The sequence below is a fragment of the Balaenoptera musculus genome, chromosome 2 (assembly GCF_009873245.2).
Source record: "Balaenoptera musculus isolate JJ_BM4_2016_0621 chromosome 2, mBalMus1.pri.v3, whole genome shotgun sequence".
In the NCBI taxonomy this organism is placed as follows: domain Eukaryota; kingdom Metazoa; phylum Chordata; class Mammalia; order Artiodactyla; family Balaenopteridae; genus Balaenoptera; species Balaenoptera musculus.
In genome coordinates this window covers 134,855,715-134,879,700 of record NC_045786.1, presented here as the reverse complement: position 1 = coordinate 134,879,700, position 23,986 = coordinate 134,855,715, and the positions used below count along the sequence as shown (strand labels likewise).

At 39.7% G+C, this 23,986-nt stretch overlaps 1 protein-coding gene across 1 annotated transcript; it reads left to right on the top strand.

Moving 5' to 3' along the window:
- The first annotated feature begins 4,680 nt into the window (after positions 1–4,680).
- DHRS7 (dehydrogenase/reductase 7) lies at positions 4,681–22,113 on the top strand. Its single transcript, XM_036842513.1, has 7 exons — positions 4,681–4,966; positions 11,444–11,596; positions 13,360–13,466; positions 13,925–14,164; positions 16,518–16,640; positions 17,891–18,106; positions 20,801–22,113. The coding sequence occupies exons 1-7, from the start codon at positions 4,834–4,836 to the stop codon at positions 20,846–20,848; spliced, it is 1,020 nt and encodes a 339-aa protein (XP_036698408.1). The 5' UTR covers positions 4,681–4,833; the 3' UTR covers positions 20,849–22,113.
- The last annotated feature ends 1,873 nt before the right edge of the window (positions 22,114–23,986 follow it).

The following is a 23,986-nucleotide window of genomic DNA, read 5'->3' as shown; positions in this document are numbered from 1 at the left end:
GCGCTCATAATAGTGGACTCCCTTCCAATCCCACCATATACACAACATCACTTTCTTTGGATAAAGACTGGCCTTTGGTGTGGTTGGTGGTGGTTAATTCAGCCTGCCCCATGATCTCTTCCATTCCACATTATTGTACAGTATCCACTTTTCATTGTCCATCACAATTTTTTTTTTAAAAAACAGAACGTCTTCATAACGTTTAAATAGAGAATTGCATGCAGAAATACGGACAAGAAGGTTTTTTTACTTAACTTATGTGGAACCCAAACATCAAAGCGATGAATATAACCAAGCTGGTGCAAATGGTTTTCAGTGCTTGATTTGGATATTTTGAGTATGTCGGCTATCTCCCGCGTGCTATAATGTTGACTGTTCTCAATTAATGTCTTGATTTGATCGCTATCAACTTCAACTGCTCTACCCGACTGTGGAGCATCAACCAGCGAGAAATCTCCAGCATGAAACTTTGCAAACCGCCTTTGACATGTTTGATCAGTCACAGCACCTTCTCCATACACTGCACAAATTTTTTTTTGCGTTTTTACCTTTCTTGAAACAATAAAGCATAATATGCTGAAAATGTTGCTTTTTTTCTTCCATCTTCAATACTAAAATGGCTACACAAAAATTCACCAATTTTGATAAGTTTTTAAAAAAATGCACACTGATATGACAGCTGTCACAATACAATCTAACAAAATTGTTTCGAATGAAGTTAAAGACAACTAAGCGCTGCTAGAGCCATCTTACGGAAAAAAACCAAACAAACCTTTTGGCCAACCCAATAGTATATGGTTTCAGTCTTTTTTCTCTAATTGTGAAAGGCCCCTGTCCTAACTGAGGGACCACTGCCTTGGCTCGTGGGGACTTAAGTGATGGCCACACTCATCAGTGCTGTCCTGACCTCATAAAAATATACTGAGACTTGAGGAAAGGAGAAGCCACTGCTCTTTCCAAATGGGAATGGCATGGGGTCTGAAGTGACAACGATTCTCTCCCTGTCTCTTGGGAATTGTTTAAGTTGCTCTGTTCACAGAGGAAATAATGTACCTTATGTTTGAATAAGTTTTTTAAAAAATTAGTGGAATGTTATATTTCAGTGGTTAAAATTTGGTCAGCTCATGAATGGACTGATTCAGGAGAGGTCAGATTTCCACTGCTCTGCCTCTTATGCCCCACTGGCCTCAGAAGAGTCCCTTCATTTGTTCATCTGTCTTTCATTTGCTTTGATCACTTTGGCTCCAAGTTTTAAGGTAAATTCTGTGCAAAATGGGAAGAGGCAACCCTAATGGACACTATTTATGAAAAGAATTTGCTGAGTATCTTCACCAGAGGCAGCAGATCTGAAGCTGGATTTTTCTCACTGGTAAATAGAACAAATGAGGACATTTTATATTGCGAAGATGTTAGTTATAATAGTTATTTTTTCTGATGATAGTAACTAAATCTTTACACATATACTTGAATTCCAAAATGAATTATGCCTCTGTTCAGGTAAAATAAAATTTCTGATGTGGAAATTTACACATTAATTTGCTGTTTTCATTTTCCAATACAAGAACTGCTGGTGAGGTGAAATGACTGTGGTTTTATTATAGCTTGTGTACTAGTTAGGGTTCTCCATAGAAACAGAACCAATAGGAGATACACACACATACACACATATACCTATACCTATACATATACAGAGAGAGAGAGAGAGAGAGAGAGAGATGTATTTTAAGGAGCTGACTCACACAATTGTGGGGGCCAGCAAGTCTGAAATGTGCAGGGCAGGCCTGCAGGCTGGAGACTCAGGGAAGAGCTGACATTGCAACCCAAGTTCTAAGGCAGTCTGGAGTCAGAATTCCCTCTTCTCGGGACCTCTGTCTTTTTTTTACCTAAGGCCTTTAACTGATTGGATGAGACCCACCCACATTATGGAGGCTAGTCTGCTTTACTCAAAGTCTACTAACTTAAATATTAATCACATCTAAAAAAAATACCTTCAGAGCAACATCTAGACTAGTGTTTGACCAAAAACTGGGCACCATGGCCTAGCCAAGTCAACACATAAAATTAAGCATTATAGCTTGTTAATTAATAAATGTCCATAAGTTTACAACAAGTACATACCCTGGAATGAATGAGACATTCATACTGCACCAAATCATCAGATTAAAAGACAAAAACACAGGGATAGATTGGGAGTTTGAGACTGACATGTACACACCGCTATATTTAAAATAAAATGTTTTTCCATTAAAAAAAAAAAAAAGACAAAGACATATTTTTGAGACTTAGATGTTCAGAGCTCACATAGACCTCTTACTCACCAGGGATGGACAGACCAAAGATCATATTCTTTGGGCCAGTTTTTCCCAGCCCTGGGCCTGCTGTCCCAGCTCCCACTCCCATAATTGCCATCTGCAGACCTGTCCCCTTTCACACACACCCCCCACCACCACCCCCAGCTGGAGTTTGTGATGGAGCATAGAGTGTACCCATCCATGGTATGGTCTGGCTTGGGACATTAAGTCTAACTCGACCCTTTCATTTTACAGAAGGAGAAAAAGGCTCAGAGGAAACTCTTGAAAATAATTTGTTCACTGTAGTAGTATTGAAACCAAGCAGGACCCTGCGAGGCCCTCCCAGGTACAAAATGCTTCCATGTCCCCTGTTTCTTGTTTGTAGAAAAGCTGTAGTCTCTCAGGCCTCCCCTGAGTCGCAAAAGAGCAGGCTCAAGCAGTTCATGATTAGGACAATGGAGTCACAGAATCTTTAGTTCCTCCCTGAAGAACTTAGATAACAGTGTCTGATGCACATTCCTGAGTTGTTTTGCAAAATACTAAAACCACTACCATATGGAAAAAGCTAATTGCATGATTACTAGACTACAGCCATGACATAAGCTGCTCCATCTTACACAATTTCCAAGAACTGGCCTCAAGGAAATGGAGACAACTCGACCTGGAATTGAAGATTAACTGCACTTAAAACAATCAAGATGACACTGACCAGACCACCACATGACCAGTTTCAAGATGATTGTCGGAGCTGACTGTGCTGTTCTGCACACTCCTGAAACTTCCCCGTTTTCCCCTGTAAAACCCTTTCCCTCTAACTGACAAGCGGGAAATGGTTTTGGGGTTGCTAGTCCACCATCTCCCTAGGTTGCCGGCTTCCTGAATAAAGTATCTTTCTATTTCCAGCAACCCTTGTCTCTTGGAACACTGAGCAAGAGCAGCTGAACCTGAGATCGGTTCCAGCTCCAGCTGGTAACTATTTTTAAGCACCTTATTTGAAAAGTCATTTGTCATAAGGAAAATAAAACCCATATTGTAAAGGTGACAAGGCAATAAGGGTAACTCTTGAGCAATATTATTCCAAGTTGTGATCAGGATAAACTATCAGTCAGGGTCAGGGTTTAGCTAGGTAGGGCACATCTTCCTCCAGGAACCCAGAACAATATCACAACAATTTCTGATTCAACACAGTGTAAACATTCTTATGGCTTCCAGGTGTAACGGAACTCTCTAGGTGCAGAATATAGAGTTGATAAATAAAGCCCTCGCCTTTCAGGTTGGAGTCTAAGAAATGATAATTATAATAGAAACAATAAATAATAATAATTAATTCTAATAACTACAAAAGAAAGAATGAATATAATTACTGTGTATGAGCCACTGTGCTCCTCTCACAGGCATTTTTCTCATTTAAATTACATATTCTTGGGCTTCCCTGGTGGCACAGTGGTTAAGAATCCGCCTACCAATGCAGGGGACACGGGTTCGAGCCCTGGTCCGGGAAGATCCCACATGCACGGAGCAACTAAGCCCGTGTGCCACAACTACTGAGCCTGCATGCTACAACTACTGAAGCCCGCGCGCCTAGAGACTGTGCTCCGCAATAAGAGAAACCACCACAATGAGAAGCCGGCGCACCACAACGAAGAGTAGCCCCCGCTCACCGCAACTAGAAAAAAGCCCGCACGCAGCAAAGAAGGCCCAACGCAGCCAAAGATAAATAAATAAATTTGTTTAAAAAAAATTACATATTCTTTGTGGGTACAGATAAGGAAAACATTTACTCAGGGTCACTGAGGAGGGCTCAGCTACCCAGACTCCAACTGAGTTGACTCAAGTCCCCAGTCCGTGCTCCTAGCACTAGGAGGCCCAACCTGCACTTTCTCATTCAGCAATGGGGCCAGGGTCACTTTTCAAGGTGCTTTCCAAATTTAGGTGGACACGGGGCCAGTCCTACTCAGCCACTGGGTTAATTCGGGGAAGGGGTGGGGGTGGCGTGGGGTGGAAACAAATTGACGGTTTGTTGGGTTCATCTAGTTAAAGAAAGAAAGATAAGAAGGGGGAGGAGGAGGTCGTATTCATAGGTTGGAATATTTGTGCTCTTCCTGAGCTTCGAAAACTATTTGCCCGCAAAACAACTGTAAAAGAATCGTTCTTGAGATTATAAATGCTGTGACTACCGTACCAACAGGAGTATCGCCAAGTGCTTGACTCATCCACGCCGTCTGTTCCTACTGCAACCCCTTATTAGGAGCACAAGCAGGCAAAGCCTGGGCAGCGATCGCCGGGCGGGGCGCTGGGCCGGCATCGCCCACGCCCAAAGCGCGCAGCCGAGGGGCGGCTCCCGGCCGGCGGGGAGCTGGTCTGGGTGCACCTGGCCACTCCTCCCTTCTGCCGGCTCTCTGGGCGGGCCCGGGCCGGGGGCGGGCGCGGCGGCGGCGGAGGCGGCGCTGAGGCACGAGCGTTGCCGCGCGGCTTAGACTCGGTCGGTGGCTTTGTTGGTCGGTCGGTTTTCGTCCTGCGTAGCAGGGCGCGCGCGGCCGCGATGAGCTGGAACCTGCTGCTCTGGCTGCTGGCGCTCTGCGCGCTGCTCGCGCTCGTGGTGCAGCTGGTATGCTTCCTGCGGGCCGACGGCGACCTGACCCTGCTGTGGGCCGAGTGGCAGGGGCGACGCCCAGGTGAGGACCCGCAGCCGCCTTTCCGGAGTGGGAGGCCAGGCTCCGTGCGGTCCGATTTCCGCTGCCTTCGCGTCCCTCGCTAAGGGTGGCGTGGAGCTTCCGGGAAGCGAGGCTGCGTCTTTCCCCGGGGCTACGGTTCGGGGAGGAAAGGGCCGGGGCCTTTTGTCTTCTGTCCTGGTCCATATGGACTTGCCTGGTTGCCAGCGTAAGAGAGCATTGTGGGGCGCCCACAGATCTCAGAATTCTCAAGCCCGCTCCCAGGGATTCCGATGCAGCGTGGGAGGACAATACTTTGAGAAACAGTGCGTTCTTAAAGGAGACTCCTTTTGAGGCTACTTTGTGCGGTTGTTTATCTGCCATTTCTCTCTCTACTCAGAGTAACGAAATAAAATTTGAGGTAATCCAGAGTCACCCACATACCTGCTTACTCACTGGGATAAAAGTATAACCATAGAAAGAACCGGATTGGCGTTTTGCCTGGAGGAAGATCATTACTGGCATACTAAAAGGCGTTCTGCCTGTCTCACTTTTATCTGTGCCCTGCTTAATATTTGATGGTCGTTTACTAAACGCATTCTATGTGCTAAGCACTGGGCTTAGGCCCTTTTCACACATGACAGGTCACCTTTACAGTGACTCTTATAAAGTAGGCATTATTAAGCTTATTTTCCAGATAGGGAACCTAATGCTCAGAGAAATTCAATAGACTGCCCAGAGCTAGGCTTTGGATCTGTAAGGGCCAGGGGGGAAGTGGGATTTCCCTGGACCTAGTTTCCTGTATGAAACTATCCAAATCATGTGAGGAGGTTTGTTTGGAAGTGATAACTAGTATGCTTTAAAAATGGAGCCAGCCATATGCCCTGAGTAAACCATAATTCAAAAAGAGACATGTACCACAATGTTCGTTGCAGCACTATTTACAATAGCCAGGAGGACATGGAAGCAACCTAAATGTCCATTGACAGATGAATGGATAAAGATGTGGCACATATATACAATGGAATGTTACTCAGCCATAAAAAGGAACGAAACTGAGTTATTTGTAATGAGGTGGATGGACCTAGAGTCTATCATACAGGGTGAAGTAAGTCAGAAAGAGAAAAACAAATACCGTATGCTAACACATATATATGGAATCTAAATAAAAGGTACTGATGAACCTAGTGGCAGGGCAGGAATACAGACGCAGATGTGGAGAACGGACTGGAGGACAGCGGGGGATGAGGAAGCTGGGACGAAGTGAGAGAGTGGCATGGACGTATATACACTACCAAATGTAAAATAGATAGCTAGTGGGAAGCAGCCGCATAGCACAGGGAGATCAGCTCAGTGCTTTGTGACCACCTAGAGTGGTGGGATAGGGAGGGTGGGAGGGAGGCTCAAGAGGGAGAGGATATGGGGATATATGTATACATATAGCTGATTCACTTTGTTGTACAGCAGAAACTAACGCAACACTGTAAAGCAATTATACTCCATTAAAACTGTTAAAAACAAACAAACAAAAACTGGAGCCAGGGAGGGAAGAGGAGCCATATCACTTACACAGGGGTGAGAATTGGTTCTTGGGGACAGGAAAAAATCTTAGATGGTACAATGTTTTATGCCCCTCCAAAGCTCATCTCTACCCAACAAAATATTATTCCTTAGTATTTCATTTTTCTTCTTGGGTTTTTGGGGGGTATAGCATGTGTAGCGCTGACATTGAGTTCATGGAAAATACATTAACACAGGTGCAAGATCAGGGCTACAGAACTATGGCAAATAGATGGCTGTGATTGGTACACTTTCTCTTAGTCATTTGCTCCATCTCAGCAGATGGAATGCATGTGCCTGTTGGATGCTTCGTGGATGTTTGTGTTTGATCCTCAGTGCTTTTGTGTTAAATTGGACTTTGAGAATTACATAAAAATACCTTATATTTTATTATTCTATAAAAGTTATTCAATTGATAATGTCAAGTGCTGAAAAGGAAAAATGTTGACAATATCTAGCAGCTAGTTAAATGAAAAGTTATTTTAACATATCAAGTAAAAGTTAAGGTGGCTAAAGGTAATTTTTAAGAAATTCATTTAGTTTTTTCAGTGTCTTACTTTTGCTGGAAAAGTATCAGTTTTGAAGGGTTTTTTTAATACATTTAATTACTTTGCTATTATGTAGCTGTATAATTTGCCAATTTACATATGTAATATAATACATTACAATTTAAGTAAATACATTACAAATTATTTAGCAAAATAACTTTCGTAAGTTTACAGTTGTAAAGTTAAATGTTAATAGCTTTTAAATTTTAACTTAACTTTTTTTTTTTTAATAAATGTGAATTTCCTCTATATTTTATTTATTTATTTTTTGGCTGTGTTGGGTCTTCGTTTCTGTGCGAGGGCTTTCGCTAGTTGCGGTGAGCGGGGGCCACTCTTCATCGCGGTGCGCGGGCCTCTCACTTTCGCGGCCTCTCTTGTTGCGGAGCACAGGCTCCAGACGCGCAGGCTCAGTAGTTGTGGCTCACGGGCCTAGTTGCTCCGCGGCATGTGGGATCTTCCCAGACCAGGGCTCGAACCCGTGTCCCCTGCATTGGCAGGCAGATTCTCAACCACTGCGCCACCAGGGAAGCCCTTAACTTTTAACTTAATTTTTAAATTTCACCATTCTTAAACCTGCATTGACTGAAGAGTAAACTTTATAGAACTCCTTTTATGTATAAAGCACAGATAGATATATGTAAATACATAAACATATACAGTATATCTGTGAAATGTAAATGTCTTGGAAGAGTTAATTAGGAAAAAATGACTAAAAAGACATTTAGGGGCTGGGGGTGGGGGTGAGGTGATAATGAAAAAAAGTAAAAGGAACATGAAGATAGACTCAAGTTCCCTAAACATCTCAGCCTGCAAAGACGGGCAGACTCTTTTAAGGTTAAAATAAAATTATCCTCTTTTTCTTCTCTATAGGTTTATTACTTTCTGTCACTTTAAAAAATAGACAATATACTCACATAAGGCAAATTTTAAAAATACAAAGGGATGTATGGTGACAAGTAAAGCTCTCTTCCACCCTTGTCTCCCAGCCACCCAGTATGCCTCTTTGGAGGCAACCACCATTTCCTGCCTTTTATGTATCCTTCTGGAGATAGTCTCTGCATTTCCAAGCCTGTGTCTCACATGGTGACATTTAAGAGTGACTAATTTTAGGTATTGCATGTAGATCCAGAAAAATCCATGGCACCAGTCCAGAGTAGGAAAAGTCTCAACAGCAGCACATATGAGGAAGACTCAGATTTTAGTTGGCAGTAACCTCGATGTGAGTCAACTGTGAAGTGCCAGAAAAGATTAGGCAATCCTGGGAGATGTTTAGTGTCTGATGGAACAAACTGCAAACAACAACAGATGTCTTCTGAATACCTGCTTGTGTTGGCCTCTGTGCTGGGCACTGGGGACACAGCAGTGACTGAGCCAGCCACTGCCTGGGCCCTCACGGAGCCTCCCTTCTGAGGGACAAGGGAAGCGAGTTAGTCATGTCACTTTGCTCTGAACTGTCCAGACCCCATGGGAGTCCTGTGTCCTGCTCTGGTCAGCTCCTTTCAGTAGGAACATTGACCAGCTGGAGCTTGTGCAGAGGGTGTGAGCAGAAGAGTGAGGAAATCGGATGCCATGCCATCTGAGGGAAGGTAGCAGAAATTGGAGGTGTTTAGCCTTAGAGAAGCAAGAGATGAAAGGACGTAGGGAGGACATAACAGCTGTCTTCAAATAGATGAGACACTGTCATGTGCAAAACAGGCTTGATTTATTCTTCCTGACACCACAAGGCAGAACTGCTGCCAACGGCTGCCTGCCGATCCATAGGAGTTAAAGTTATCAGTGTAAGAAAGAATCCCTGAACCCCTTGAATGATTAGACTTGCCTTGAAAAGGAACCGGTGCCTCAGAGATAACTAGCTTACTCTTCCTGTGAGGAAATTAAGTGGAGACTAGTCAACAGCCTGAGGGGAGAATTCTGAAACTGGGTTGGGGGTTGAACTCTAAGTGTCCTTCCAACTCCAAGAATCTGCTTTCAGAGGCTCTTTAGGGGAGGCCATTATGTATGCCAGATTCTGTTGAATTGTTAAACAAAGTTGGTGCTGAATAAAAAAGTTTTCTTCTTCAGAGTGGGAAGAAGGGTGCCAGAACTGCAGGTGTACTAAGGTAAATGTGAGCCTGCGGGTTTTCATTGTTGCATTTAAATAATGTTTGCATATTGGTATACAAATGAAGAAATCTTTGTTAGTTCTGTGCTAGTTAGTAAATAGTTACAAATTATATTCACCTTGTAGTCTTGTGTATTGTAGAACTTTAGAACAATGAGTAGTCATTGAATGACTATCTGAATATACATTCTGCTATTCCTGATAAAGTCCTTCAGGAAGGTTGCTCAGTTGAGCCTTTCCACAAAAGCACATCTGATGTGGGAGTTCCCTGGTGGTCTAGTGGTTAGGACTTGGAGCTTTCACTGCCGTGGCCCGGGTTAGGGAACTGAGATCCTTCAAGCTGCAGCCAAAAAAAAGAGAAAAAAGTACATCAAATGATAGGAAAGCATTGTAGCCCAGACACAGTATTTGGGATGTTTCTGTCCTTAGTTCAGATATTTACATGACACCTCTTTCCTGAGGACATTTTCTTGAATGGCTAAGACAGTTGGGTTCTAAGATATTGATCTTATTAAAACGTGGTCAGTGTAGGCTAGTGATCGGAGTGTGGGCTTTGGAGCTAGATATACCTGGACTCCTATCCTAGCTCTGCCAGGGTTCTTGGGTGTTTATTCAACAGTGATTTATGGAGTGCTTTCTCTATGCGAGTCTCTGTGCGATGCACTGAGGACACAGAAATGAATAAGGGAGTCAGGGTCCTAGCCTTAAGGAAATTTACAGTCTAGTGCTGTAAATTAATCTCTGTAAACCTCAGTTTCCTTTTCTATAAAATTGAGATCATTCTTGTTTCATAGGGTCCTTGTGAGGGTTTTAATAAAGTAATATGTTTAAACACATAGGAAGCAATGAAAAAATGTTAAGCCATTAAAGTTAGTAACCCCATTGCCCGTGGCTGGAGAAATTACAACATACAATGTGTTTTGCTGCCAAAAAGTCCATTTGTTAAACAATTTTAGCAACAATTACAGCTGACATTTTATTAAGCACTGAGTATGTGTCACACACTGCTCTGAGTGCTTTACATGTTTTAACTCATTTCTCTCAACAGTCCTATGAAGGAGGTTTTATTATTAATTCAGTTTTCCAGGTTTGGAAAATTAAGGCACCGAGTTCTCACATGGGAGCATTTCATTGCTGTGTGTGACACAGCTGAAACTTGAGCCCCGATAGTCTCCAGAGCTCGTACTGATTACCCGCCAGTTAGGTTTTAGAATTGTTTGACTAAAACAGTAAACTAGTTTCCTGATTTTAACTTTTCTGATCTAAAATCAGCAATGTGTATCTTAAATAAAACCTTGTTTGCTATTTTTGATAAATAACACATTTTAATAAATAAGGAACACTGCACTACAGTGACTCTCTACAAATTCAGGTGGACGGTGGCTATCGTGTGCTTCAGTGCAAATAAGTTTTTCACTGGAGAATAAACCACTCGTCATTGCTTTATTTTACATTTTTACAATCTTTAACAAGATGATACTTGGGCAAGCAGAGTACATTTCATTGCTCATATGTATTTCTTCTTGGGTGAACTACTAGATTCTTCTAAGATGAAAGCTCAGGCATTTGGGGGGCACTTTTACAAAATGACCTTTAGTTGATAGGCATCAGATATGATTGACAAATGGGGAAAACATGACTTTAAAAATCCAGGGTGATTCTACCATACCCTAGAGTAGAACTTGGTATATTCAGATTTGCAAGAAATTAGAATAATAGAATTGAAAACTGGATGGGACTTTTAATGATCATCTTATCTGAATCCCTCATTTATGAATAAGGAAAGTGAGAATGTGAGTCTAGATACTTTCTATTTACTTACCCTTCCTTTTCTAGATCAAAATATACAGATAAATAGAGCCTTAGAGTCAGACCATGGAGTTATACCTTGAAGTAAAGTCTGGAAAACTCACCAAGAGTCTAGAATACACAAAATAACATGTTGATAACTGTTACTAATATGATTTGTAGCACTAGTTAGGAAGTGTTTTCTTAGGATATTTAACTAAAAAAAATTTTTAACTACTTTATTTAGGTATGATTATCATATAAGAAACTGTCCATATTTAATGTATACAACTGGATGAGTTTGGGGATGAGTATACACCTGTGAGACCATCACCACAATCAAGGCTGTAAATATAGGATATTTAAATTTTTAAGCGCCACACATTATGTCTTCTTATTCAGTGATATTGTACAAAACTACTTTTTTCCTTTGGTTAATCTTTGATTTATGGATGTAACCTGTAGCTTATTTTCTCCCCTCAATCCCCACTCCTTTTTCAATAGAATGGGAGCTGACTGATATGGTGGTGTGGGTGACTGGAGCATCAAGTGGGATTGGTGAAGAGCTGGCTTACCAGCTGTCCAAACTAGGAGTTTCTCTTGTGCTGTCAGCCAGAAGAGTGCATGAGCTGGAAAGGGTGAAAAGAAGATGCCTTGGTAAGTAAATCTAAAATAGCAGCAGTGCTTCCTAGAAGTAAATCAGAACCCAAAGTCAAAACTTGGGAATTTTAGAGGGAAGAGGGGGATCCTCCTGGGCAGTAGACTCTGTTTCCAAATGCTCTGCGTGCTTTGATCCAAGTCCTCTTCCTTTTGTCATCTCTTAGTTAGCTGGCCTGGCTTTTTCTTCTCTTTTTCTGCCACATTTCTACTTTTTTTTGACACTGGTTCTTAGCAGTAGGGAGTGACCATCAATTCTCTCAAATGCTAGTGGATTTTTAGTGACCAAATAAATGTCTTACGTTTTCATCTTAGAGAAAGAACAGTTTGGTTCTTATGTATGATATACATGTATGTAACCAGAGAAATTGAATTGACATTTTGTTAAAACATCAGATATTACAGTCATATGAAATGGTATAAGATTTTTGTTACCAGGATAAAACAGGAATAGAGTTTAATTTTTTTTTTTTTTGGGCACGCCACACATGTGGGATCTTAGTTCCCGGACCAGGGATCGTACCCATGCCCCTTTGCAGTGGAAGCACGGAGTCTTAACCACTGGACACTAGGGAAGTCTCGGAATAGAATTAAGTTTGAAAAATGCAACTTGAGGTAATATTTTTCATATATATAGGACAACAATTTTTTTGTCTGTTTGGGTTTTGGTGTAGTTATGTTCACAGTGAAAGCAGCCTCAAGTAATAAAGTTATTATTTCTCATGGGACATTTAGTATCTACACTGAAATAATTTTGAATTTTCCAGTAGACCATTTTTTTGGTCATTTACCTGTCATTCTTTAAAAATCTTTCTTTCACTTTGCTGATGTAACTAACCACCCAGAAACAGAGTTAGTTGCCACGGCCACAAGCCCTCTTTCACGATATTGCTTTCAAAGGCTTCTTGTGTTTCTGAACTGGGCCACTTCTTAAGGCAGTTGCTCCTCCAATGTTGAGACTTGCACTGGCAGAAATGAACCATAACAGCATTTCTTAGCTCGAGTAAGGGTGTTTCCCTTTTATTTGTCAGATCATTAGTGCAAACTATTTCTTTTAAAAAACAGTTAATGTTTCACAATTTACTCCTTTGCCCATAAAGCCTTTACACCTCTTGTTTTCTCTACTTACTTGTTTTTCTTATTGAAACACAACCTTGTTGTATTTCAAGGTTAGAATTCAAGGAAATTAGTTTCAGTTGCTCTTTTGATGAACAGAAATAGAAAGGGCCATTACAGCACAACATGTTTCTTGGTTGCGAATTTCAGGATTGTATCCTTTTCCTTGTTTGCCTCCTGGAATCCTTAGCCTCTGGAAGGAAGCTTCTATGTGTCATGTGACTGGAGGACTCAATTTCTTATTGATTTTCAGCATAAAATTTTAAAAAATGTGTTTAAAAATCAAGTAGTGAACCTATCATATAACAGTTGTACAGATGTACCTCTGTACTTCTAAAGAAATTGCTCTAAAATTTTTGCTTTTTTTAGTTTGTAGTATAATCTTGATTTCTTCTAGAGTCTGTTCCAATATTAGGCTGTATATATTCAAGCTGAAGAGAGGAATTCTACTTCCTGTGTACCCAGCTTTTTGTCTGATGATATGTTGCCATATCACTACCAGTCCTCTTCTTGGTCACTGAAGAGAACCTCAACCACAGGGCCACCCAGAAATGAGTTCATTGCCAAATGTGGTTGTAGGGTGGGTGTTAAATGTTAATGTAAATAGCACATGACTTCCACATTAATTTTTAAGTGTCTTTATTTAGAGAATGGCAATTTGAAAGGAAAAGATATACTCATTTTGCCCCTTGACCTGACTAACAGAAGTTCCCATGAAATGGCTACCAAAGCGGTTCTCCAGGAGTTTGGCAAAGTAAGTAGCATTTTGAGTGCATGAATCTTGCTTTGAAGTAGCTGCAAAAGAGATTCGCATCTATGGTGCTGTCATTCAAAGGGCTTTAGGCAAATGGGTTCATGCAGTGTGATGAAGGCCCATGAGTTGGGCCTCTTAATCTCTGAGACTGTGGCTTTATGTAATTAGAACTTTTCCTCCCTTAACAAATACTAACTCCTCCATGTAGAACAAAAGAAGCTAAAAATCCACTGTGCCTATTACTTTTGTGACACATTATTTTCCATAAAAAGTCACTTAAGTTGAGAATTTAGTTCCATAGGTGAATTCTGATTTTCATTTTATCTTTTTTATTGCTGACTTCTGGAAATATACCATCGATTCATCAAGTTAACAATATAACCAGCCATCCCTGGGAATTCCAACAATACATCTACAGGTCATCCTAAAGTGCCCCTTTTCTGATTTTCTTTAATTAGATTGACATTCTGGTCAACAATGGTGGAGTATCCCAGCGTTCTTTGTGTGTGGACACCAGCGTGGACGTCTACAAGGAGCTAATAGAGGTTAACTACTTAGGGACGGTGTCCTTGACAAAGTGTGTTCTGCCTCACATGATTGAGAGGAAGCAAGGAAAAATTGTTACTGTGACTAGCCTCCTGGGTGTTGTATGTGCACCCCTTTCTGCTGGCTATTGTGCCAGCAAACACGCTCTTCAGGTAAGGCTGCCAAAACTCAACTCGGATAGAACTGACCTGAATGTGTATATGGGGCATATGGCCTTCACTGCAAGAGATCATTGGAACTGGGTAGTGATGTATGGAGACAGAGACCCAAGGAGATCTCGGGTAGAAGACTTACCCAGAAGATGCTAAAAAAGACTTGAGCCTTACATGCCTCTTCCTAATTTAGCAAACATGTATTGAGCACCTACACTGTGTCGTGCACTGCAACAGGTCCTGGGAGTATAAAGATGATAAGATATGTATGATATGATCCCTGCCCTTGAAAACTGTATAGTCTAGTTGACATGTCACCCTTTACCTTTTCCTCATTTCTAACACATCTTCATGGCAAATTTGGGGTCTACCCCTTGTTTCTTCTACTCACATTTCAGGATGTACTTGTCCTCCTCATTTCTGTGACTTCTTTTTCCTTCCCCATTGTTGTTGGTGTTTATTTTACCTGAATTTCTAAATGTACATGCATGTCAGACATAGGAACTGCCCACTGAATGACTAGCCCTGCGTTTCATATCCCTACTGGGACTAGCCTTGACTCTGTTTACTCTGATTTCATTGGAAGAAGAAAATCTAGTTAAGGCGGAGTCTCGGAGAAAGCTTAATTTGGCTTGCATAATTTATGAGATGTGAATATTAGAAACGGATGAATTTTTAATGTTGGCTTAAGAGTGGATAAGAAATGTAACTAAACTATAACATGGAGCAAATTAAATCATAAGGCCAATAGGAGAATGATTAAGAAAGACAAATGATTTATAATTAAAGCTGTTGAAGGTCAGTTTAAGTAGAATGTTTCACTGTTGGAATAATGAGATGCAATAGTTGAATGGGTCATCAGTCACATGAAAATTTGAAGCTTTGGTTCCTTAGGATCCTCTTTCTGCTGTGCAGAGCAGACAGTTGCAGAGCGATGAAATGAAATACGGGAGTGATGATTTCCTCATATTTGGTAATGGGGTATCATTTACTTCCTGCAGAGCAGTTGGGCAAGTCTCAGGCAGGCAGATGAGGGAAGTTGGCCACCCCATCTGTTTCGCGCTTAGTATCTCATAAGACATGCAGGATGCTTTCAGTCAAACACAATATGAGTTGTCTGGCCTGCCCTCCGAGACTCACTGTTTTATTATTGGATTTGATCATCTGATACCATGTGGCAGGTTGAGACTCTGGTTATACCAGTAGCTGAACACTGAGACCAGGAGGCTCTTTTTGAAGAGCACATTTCCTTCCCCGATACCCAGCAAGCTAGAGAGTGAACTTATTTGTCATTCAGAAGTTCACACACTATACTAGATGTGATTTCAAACAAGGAGAGGTTTTCGTGTGTGGTGTATTGGCTTTCATGGTGTCCTCTCCCCTCTTTTGCTTAGAGTGGCAGAAGGTTAAGGGTGCAGGAGTTCATTCATGAAGCCTTTTTTCCTGTCCATCTGAGTCAGGCACCGTATTAGTCTCTGACAGCGTGAACCCTCAAAGACCCTGTGTTTGTTAGGCATCAGCATTAAAGGCTGGTAACTGTTTGATGTTATTGGATCATAAATGAATGCACCCTGGGTTAGCTGCTTAGGCTTTTCAATTAATTCAGTTTATCACAGTGTAGTCTTGGAATATTTCCTGATTTAGAGAGGAGGTGAAGGGGTGTAGATGTTTACTCCCTATTTGGTTTAGAAATGGGCAGTATCTTTTAAGTCTAGAGGGTCCAGCTTGTTTTTACAAAAGCCATTGAGTAAGCAATCATATTACATTTTTAACTAGCCATGTACTCTCTTACTACCCCCAAAATATAAATCTTTGCTGAAACTAATTGTCTATTCAAATAGTAATTGAAAAGGTTGAACTGTTCCTCTATGATAGTTTCAGTTTAGTACTAATCCCCGCTTGCTCCCCCTTGCCCCAACATCTGCACTTTAGGCCACTTTGAGGGAGAAAAAGAAACCCAGCCTTAGTGACGCTCGGTGGAGAACACGCAACCCTTTTGGGGTGGGGAGCTGGCGGCGACTGGGTGGGAGGGTGTATCAGACTCTCCAGGGGTAATCTCTCACTAATCCAGTGCTAAATCACTGGTGGCACGAGCTGCCACTGCCAATGCGGGGATGAACCATTCATACCTGGAAAGAGCTGAGAATGCCCCTTCTAGATTGCCTTCAGTCTTACACTTAAAAATGCCTCATCTTGTGTAATTACATTTCCTATCCTTTACTCAGGCATTTCAGGACATATTTTCTGCTGCTGTTGGCCTTCATAAAAAGTTGAAGAAAAGTAATTCAGTGCTATTAGTAAACATGAGATATGTGTCTGTATTTAATTTTACTTGCTTTTTTTTGCCTTTTAGGGATTTTTTAATACCCTCCGAATTGAACTTGCTACATACCCAGGTATAATAGTTTCTAACATTTGCCCAGGACCTGTGCAATCAAATATTGTGAAGAATGCCCTAACTGAAGAAGTCACAAAGGTAAAAATTTCTAGTTGGGGAATAATTTGAATGCTTTAGTAGTTATACACTGGCATTATATCACTATGCCTCAGGGTTTTCATGTTAGAATTGCTTATGAACTATTTACAGAACTGAACTCAGCATTAGGAAAATTGTTAAGGTTAGCTGATAGGGCTTTGGCATCCAGTTTTAATAAAAGCTAAAGAAATTACTAAGATAACTGCTTATAAGTAATCCACTATTATATGCACTATCAGTATTTTAAAAACCCAGTTTTAATCAGTTCACAAATTATAGCAACATTGAAAGGTTCTGTGTGGCTGAATTTTAGTACATTAAATCTTACTGGGATTTTAAAAAAGGGATTATGGTGAAGGAGCTTAGAAAAAAGCTTGTTGAGTTGTACTAATTTTAGGTTAGCCTCACCCAGGCCTGTGCTTCCCTCAGCTCATAGATTACACATAAGTGATCTATCAAATTAATAGTGAATGTCTCATGAAGAATCCAGTATCACTCACTAATACAAAAATCCCTCTAAAGGCCATGAAATTTTCCTTCTTCTCCACTAATATTTCTACTGAGATATAAATCTATATATGCTTCTATGTAAATGTTTACGTATACAGTTTACATTTTCACATTTTCTGTGGAGGCACTATGGTAAAATAGAATAAGCACTCTATTATAGGAATCAAGGGACTTGGAATATAGAACTGGCTACTACTAAATGATCTGTGTGAGCACAGATAAGTTACTGCCTTTCTGGGCCTCAGTTTATTTGTAGAATGGTAGTGGGTTAACTAGAGTAGCAGTACCAGATTTGTTCAATACCAAGAAACCGCTTTTATCTTCTTCCTCCATTTCATCCACATGGACTCCATATTTTATAGAATTTCACTTGCTAAATGTATGTATTAATAATTTGTTTAACATTTTTTACTATTAAAGTAAACATGGAATTTTTGGACATGGAATTATCATTAAGTACTTTAAGATGGTACAATTCTAATTGAAAGCAGAGAACCTTTATCTTTTAGTTAGCCTGCACAATCTTATCTGGTTAAGTGTATGAATTCCATTAGGCTTTTTGAAATATTACAAATAGCTTATAGGCACCCATTAGTACCTGTGGGGACTCCTAAGGGGCATGAGGCCACATTAAAGGAGTCACTCAACTAGATGTCTTCTGGGTCCTTTCTAGCCTAAAAGTTCTGTGAGATACCTTGGATAAATACACATCCCTCACTAATTTTTCAAAATTTTCTTAGACTACAGGCAGCGATGCAGATCAGTCCCACAAGATGACAGTCAGTCGTTGTGTGCAGCTGATGTTAATCAGCATGGCCAATGATTTGAAGGAAGTTTGGATCGCGGATCAGCCTTTTTTGTTAATGGCATATTTGTGGCAATATATGCCAACCTGGGCCTGGTGGATAACCAACAAATTAGGGAAGAAAAGGATTGAGAACTTTAAGAATGGTGTGGTAAGACCAATTTATACATTTCTGAATACATATCAATCTTGTAGGAAAGTATGACATCTTCTAGTGCTTGAAAACTTTTCTTACTAACCTTCCACTAACCTCATGATATAAATACAAAAGGTATAAAAAGTTTTCCATTCCCCCATGCATATCTGTTGGTTTACTATAAATTACTACTGGTCTGGAGAAAGTTTTCTACAAGGTAAAATCAAATCAAGGATTGCCATTTTTTCTTCTATACTTACTGTTTGGCTAGTGTATGGGCCAAAATGCTTTTTCTCTACCATGTGTCCCCACAAACTCCAACCCATCCTACAAGTCTACATCCTACAAGTGTCACCTCCTTGGGTTGATACCTGGCCTCCCCTCCCATTTCTCCCTGTGCCTGTGCCATTTCAGCCCTGTGCCTACCTCCGTCAAAGCACTTCCACACTATTAAAAGAGATGCACTCTTACATGTAGTGCTGGTTCCTTTGACTTTGTTCCGGAAGCACTTTGCACATCTGAGATGTGTCTAGGAAAATATGCTGATCGCTCATTCTTTCAGCACTCATTCTTCCAGAAAAGTAAGGAATGTTATAAACTATTTGAGAAAATTGTGACCATCAAAAGAGTTTAATGTATAAACAGCACAGGATATGTAATGAGTTAAGCTAAAAATTATAGATCATATAGATATGATTATGCAAAGAAGCATTATTTCTGTGGATGGTTTTTACTGTTAAAGTATTTCTTTCAGTGATTACTACCTTCTTTTAGAAATGTTAGCAGGGATTGTATATAAGGAGAATTATAAAATGGGATCATACCATTTGTATCATTATATAACCTACCACTATTTAAGCAATCACAAATTGTGAGACATTTGTTTCAGCTTTTTGCAGGACAGTGAAAATGAATTAGTGAAAAAAGCAAAAAACAAAAGAAAACAAAATACTTAAAGAGACTTAAAGGTTATAAAACTTTCAATATGCACTAACATGTCTAGAGCTTGAAAAATCATGAAGGGGGCTATTCATTTTCTACTAACCAGTTTGCTTTGGGCCAAAACATTTGTAAGTGTTTTGGTAACATTAGGTCCCAACACTGGGACTTGGTAGTGTGGGATGGTTCCAAAGGTAGAGCTTCATCAAATATTACATCTGAGTTTGAAATTTAGAGGACAGCAGATACAGTGGCATTGTGCCCAGTGATGAATAAGAGTTGAGAGGGAAAGGCCACCTTACTAAAAGAGGTGACACAGCATCCTGGTTAAGAGCATGGAGCCTGGTGCCGGTCTACCTAGGTTGAAATCCCAGCTCTACCCCATACTCGTCCCATGACCCCAGGCAAGTTACTTCTCTATCAATCAGTCTCCCCATCTACAAAATGGAGATTACTGATGACAATAGCACCTAGTCATAGGATTGTTATGGGGAGTAAATGAGTTAGTATGTGGAAAGCTCTTAAAACATACCGTGGAGTGTTATGATTATTAAGTATTAGCTGTTAATGCTTTTGTTTTAATGGCAGGAGGATATTCAGCAAACAGATAGTAAAGATCAAAGAGTTAAATAATATGGCAGAGAATGCATTATAGAAATAATTGTTTCAGAGGGCAAAGAAGGACTAGGGGCTAGAGTATCAGTCCCACTGTAGCAGCTGTTCTTTCAGGAATGTCCATAGGAAGGATTTTTTTTTGTTTACAGAATACCTAACTGTAAGATATAAACATCACTCAGTAAATCTAGGCACTTCATTACATCTCACATTTGCTAAAAATGATGACCTCTCTCTTCCTACCGACATCTTTAAAATATTGCTTATTACGTGGTCTTACTGCTTTATCACTTTATGATAAACTGGGCATCCTTTCATTTCCCAAAACCATTTCTGAGATATACCTTATTCTTTACACAAAACCCTAGAAACTTTTAAAAGTTGTTCTTCATTTTTTTTTTTTCTTAATTCTCTCCTCCTTGCTTCTTTCCTCCCCACCGTTATTTTGTATTGTATATATCCATCTCCTTATTGAAATTTGTTTATAAGCATCTAAGTTAAGAGAATGCCAGTATTATCCCAAACTAAATGTACTTGTTGATAATACTTGAATTTGTTTCTGTCATTTAAGCTACGAACATTATGTCTGGAACTTTGTTTTGATAAATCGTTATTAATTTTAGGCATAAAGAATTGCATTGAATTTTGTGTTATAATTTATTTTTTGTCTTATTTAGTGCAAATTCTTGAAAGTGGTAAGTGGATATCTTCCCAAATGAAATGTCACCTCTTAGAGACTGAGTTGCCTTGTTTTACTCTTTAAGCAATGTACTCTAAAGTCCACAAAAGATTTTGAAGTTGTCTGTCAAATATTTTAATTCTAAAGACACTGTTCTTTGTATTTATTAAGGCAAGTCAGTGTAGGTATGACATGCTGATCCAGAAGAGTAATAATAGAAATTTCAGCATTTATGAAATGGCATAGTCAGATGCTAACAAATGACAGGGGAATAACTATGCTAAGCCCATTAGAGATATTTTTGTGTAGATCTAGAATTTTGGCTATGATTTTTATTCTGATTTAAGCATTTGCCCAGGTTTTATAAGGATTCTCAACAGTGAATCATAATGATATAGCTCCTCAAAACAGAAGGAATTAATTGTCAAAAACCGGGGTAGAAGAGACTGATTCATGTTTCTGTCATTCTGTTATAGGATGCAGATTCCTCTTATTTTAAAATCTGGAAGACAAAATATCAATGAAGGAGTACTTGCATTTTCCAAGCCAATGGAAAGAGAAACGGAAAACATGACAACAGCAATTTTCTTATGCACTGAAGACTTACTTATTTGTGATTTTACTTCTTAATAGATACAACTTTCCTTTCAACGTGTAATAAATAAGATTGCCAGGAGTCTTGCAATAAGGGTATTAATGCATACTACATTCCTGGATTAAAGAGCATTTTAACATACTCTACCATGTATGCTTAAAATCTAGGTTAGCAGAATGCCAACCAAAGAATTACAGTAATCCATTTAGCATAAATGCATGGAATATTACATGAAGCAGAGTGCTGGGTAATGGGCAGATATAAAGAAGTGTCTGAAATGGCATGCCTCCAAGGTGCTTACACTCTCTTGGAAGAGTTGACAGGTACAAATGACTGGAATTTGAAGCCGTAGGTAGGACTCATAGCAGCCATTAATTTATTAAAAATCTATTATATGTCATTTGCTGTACTGAGGTGCTTTGTAATTAGTTAATTCATTTATTTCTCATAACAGCCCTCTAAGCCCTCTGTTATTTCTCATAACAGCCCTCTAATAGATGAAGAAAGAAATGCCCAAAGCAAGTAGGTGTTACTTTCCCAAGGTCACAGAGCTCGTAAGGGGTAAAGCCTGGGTTAAACTCAGCTCAGGAAGATTCCATTGGCAACTTCTTATTTTAGTTATTATCATTAATTTTACTTTAATCTTTAGCACCTTATAGTAGAAAACATGCATAGGCCACAATAGAAAATCAACAAATATTCCTTGACTATTTACTGTCAAGGGAGAAGAACAGGGGAAGAAAAACATGGTTCTTATGTATAAGCAGTTCACAGTTTACCTACAGACAAGGTAACACCCATAAAATAACTGGAATAGTTGGTGGAGAAGTTGGAGACCACCCTGGTGGCTATCTTTGGGAAATGGGGAAGGTGTAAATGGTGGAGTGACACCATGAGGTGTAGCAAGTAAAAGCAATGGAATAAATGCACACATGGCAAGATGGATATATCCTAGAAGCACGGTGATGAGTGAAGAAAGTAAATGATGACTATAACAATTCTGTTTGCATATACTTAAATTTATGTGCACAGAAGATAGTGCTCATTTTGTCCACAGGGGATCCCAGATAATGGAATTATTAAACACAGGCTTGAAAATTATGTTTGGTATATTGAAAGATGTAAAACACAAGATTGAGAATTTCAGCAGCAACCTAAGTGTCCATTGATGAATAAAGATGTTGTGTATATATATATACAATGTAATATTACTCAGCCATTAAAAAAAGAAATCTTGCCACTTGATACAACATGGATGGATCTAGAAGGCATTATGCTAAGTGAAATATGTCAAAGAAAAACACCACATGATCTCACTCATATGTATAATTTAAAAAAAGAAAACAAAAAACAGACATACAGCCACAGAGAAAACATGTGATTATTGTGGGGTAGGGGGCAAAATAGGTGAAGGGGATTAAGAGGAAAAAGCCTCCAGTTATAAACCCCTGTGGGTTTGTTCCTATTGTCTGTTGTTTCTCTTGGATTTTGCTCATGTTGTCTTATCTCCTCACGTGCTTTATTTTAGATTGTCCAACATAAATATGAAAAATTATAAAAATAACTTAAAAGGTCCAGAGAAGATGTACATTTGCTCTGGGTAGTAGCTAGGTACACTACACATCCAGGGTCACCTTAATCCAGTTTTAGGGATTGAAAAGATTGAAAATGCATCTTTTTTTTTGTTCACCCTCCTTCTTTGGAGAGCCCTGGACTCCATTTTTTAACCCTCTAACTTAGTAGCAAGTCTGCCAAAAGTGTTAGTTATCTTCTCAGCCACCTCTTCCTTAATTGGCAAATGTTCCTAGAAGAAAAGCAGCTCAAATGCTGAGCTCAGGTCTCTTAAGTTTCATTTTGCCTTGGATCTTGGTTGGTGATATAATTCTTCACTGTCTTCTTGGTTCTCTGATACCCTTAAACAGACTTAAAAATATTATTTTGCCCAGCTTTCCTAATTCTCTGTGAGATGTGTCATGTGAATTACCTAGGCACTACTAAGGTAGAAGTCAGAAAAGCTGGTTTTAGGGCAAGTTCAATCAGGTCAGATATTTTGAATATATGAGATGGAGATAAATAGTTACATATACAGGTTCAATGCTAAGAAGAGAGGTTGAGTACATGTATTTGAACATCATCAACTTATTGATGATATTTTAGGTCTTGGGAGTGAATGAGATTGTCTGTGGTGAAATGTAGAATAAGAAGAGGGGGCCTGAACCAGTTGTTAAGAAATTCCAAAATTTAGACGTCAGGTAGAAAAGGAGAAGCAGCAAAGGTGATTGAGAAGGAGCAGTCAGGGAGACAGGAAGAAAATGAAGATAATGTAGTGTCAGGGAAGCCCAAAAGAAAAAAATTCAAGGAGTTGTCAAATGTGTCAAATGCTACTTAGAGGACAAATAAGACAAGAATATAAAAGTAACTATAGTTGACCCTCGAATAGTGCTGGGGTTTTAATCTGCATATAATTTATAGTGGGCCCTCTGTATCCATGGCTCCTCCTTATCTGTGGATTCAATCAACTTTGTATCTTAGTATTTACTACTGAAAAACTCCCATGTACAAGTGGACCTGCACAGTTCAAACCCACGTTGTTCAAGGGCCAGCTGTAGTTGGTTTGACAATATGAAGGTAAATAAGGACTTTAATAAAAACTTTATTTGGGGGGATAGTAGAGATGGAATCCAGACTGGAATGTTTTGACAAGTGAATGAAGATGAGGAAACTTGGCCATGAAAAGAAATGGAAGGACATGGCGGCAGTTTGAGAAAAATTCATGGTAAAGGGAAAGCGTGGCTTGGCACTATTATAATACTGAAAATCTTTAAACAACTTAAAATGCCCATTATTTGGGGGACAGTCTAATAATTTGTCATATCTATCAATGTTGTACAGTCATTAAAACTGATAACTAGTGTTTTTAATGATATGAGAAAATTTCCCTAGGTGACAAAAAAGGTATATATATATATGTTTCCAGCTAATAAATCTCAGTTACATAAATCATAAGCCTGAGATCTGAACTCAGATGTAACACCAAACCCTATCTTATTAACTATACTATATTGCT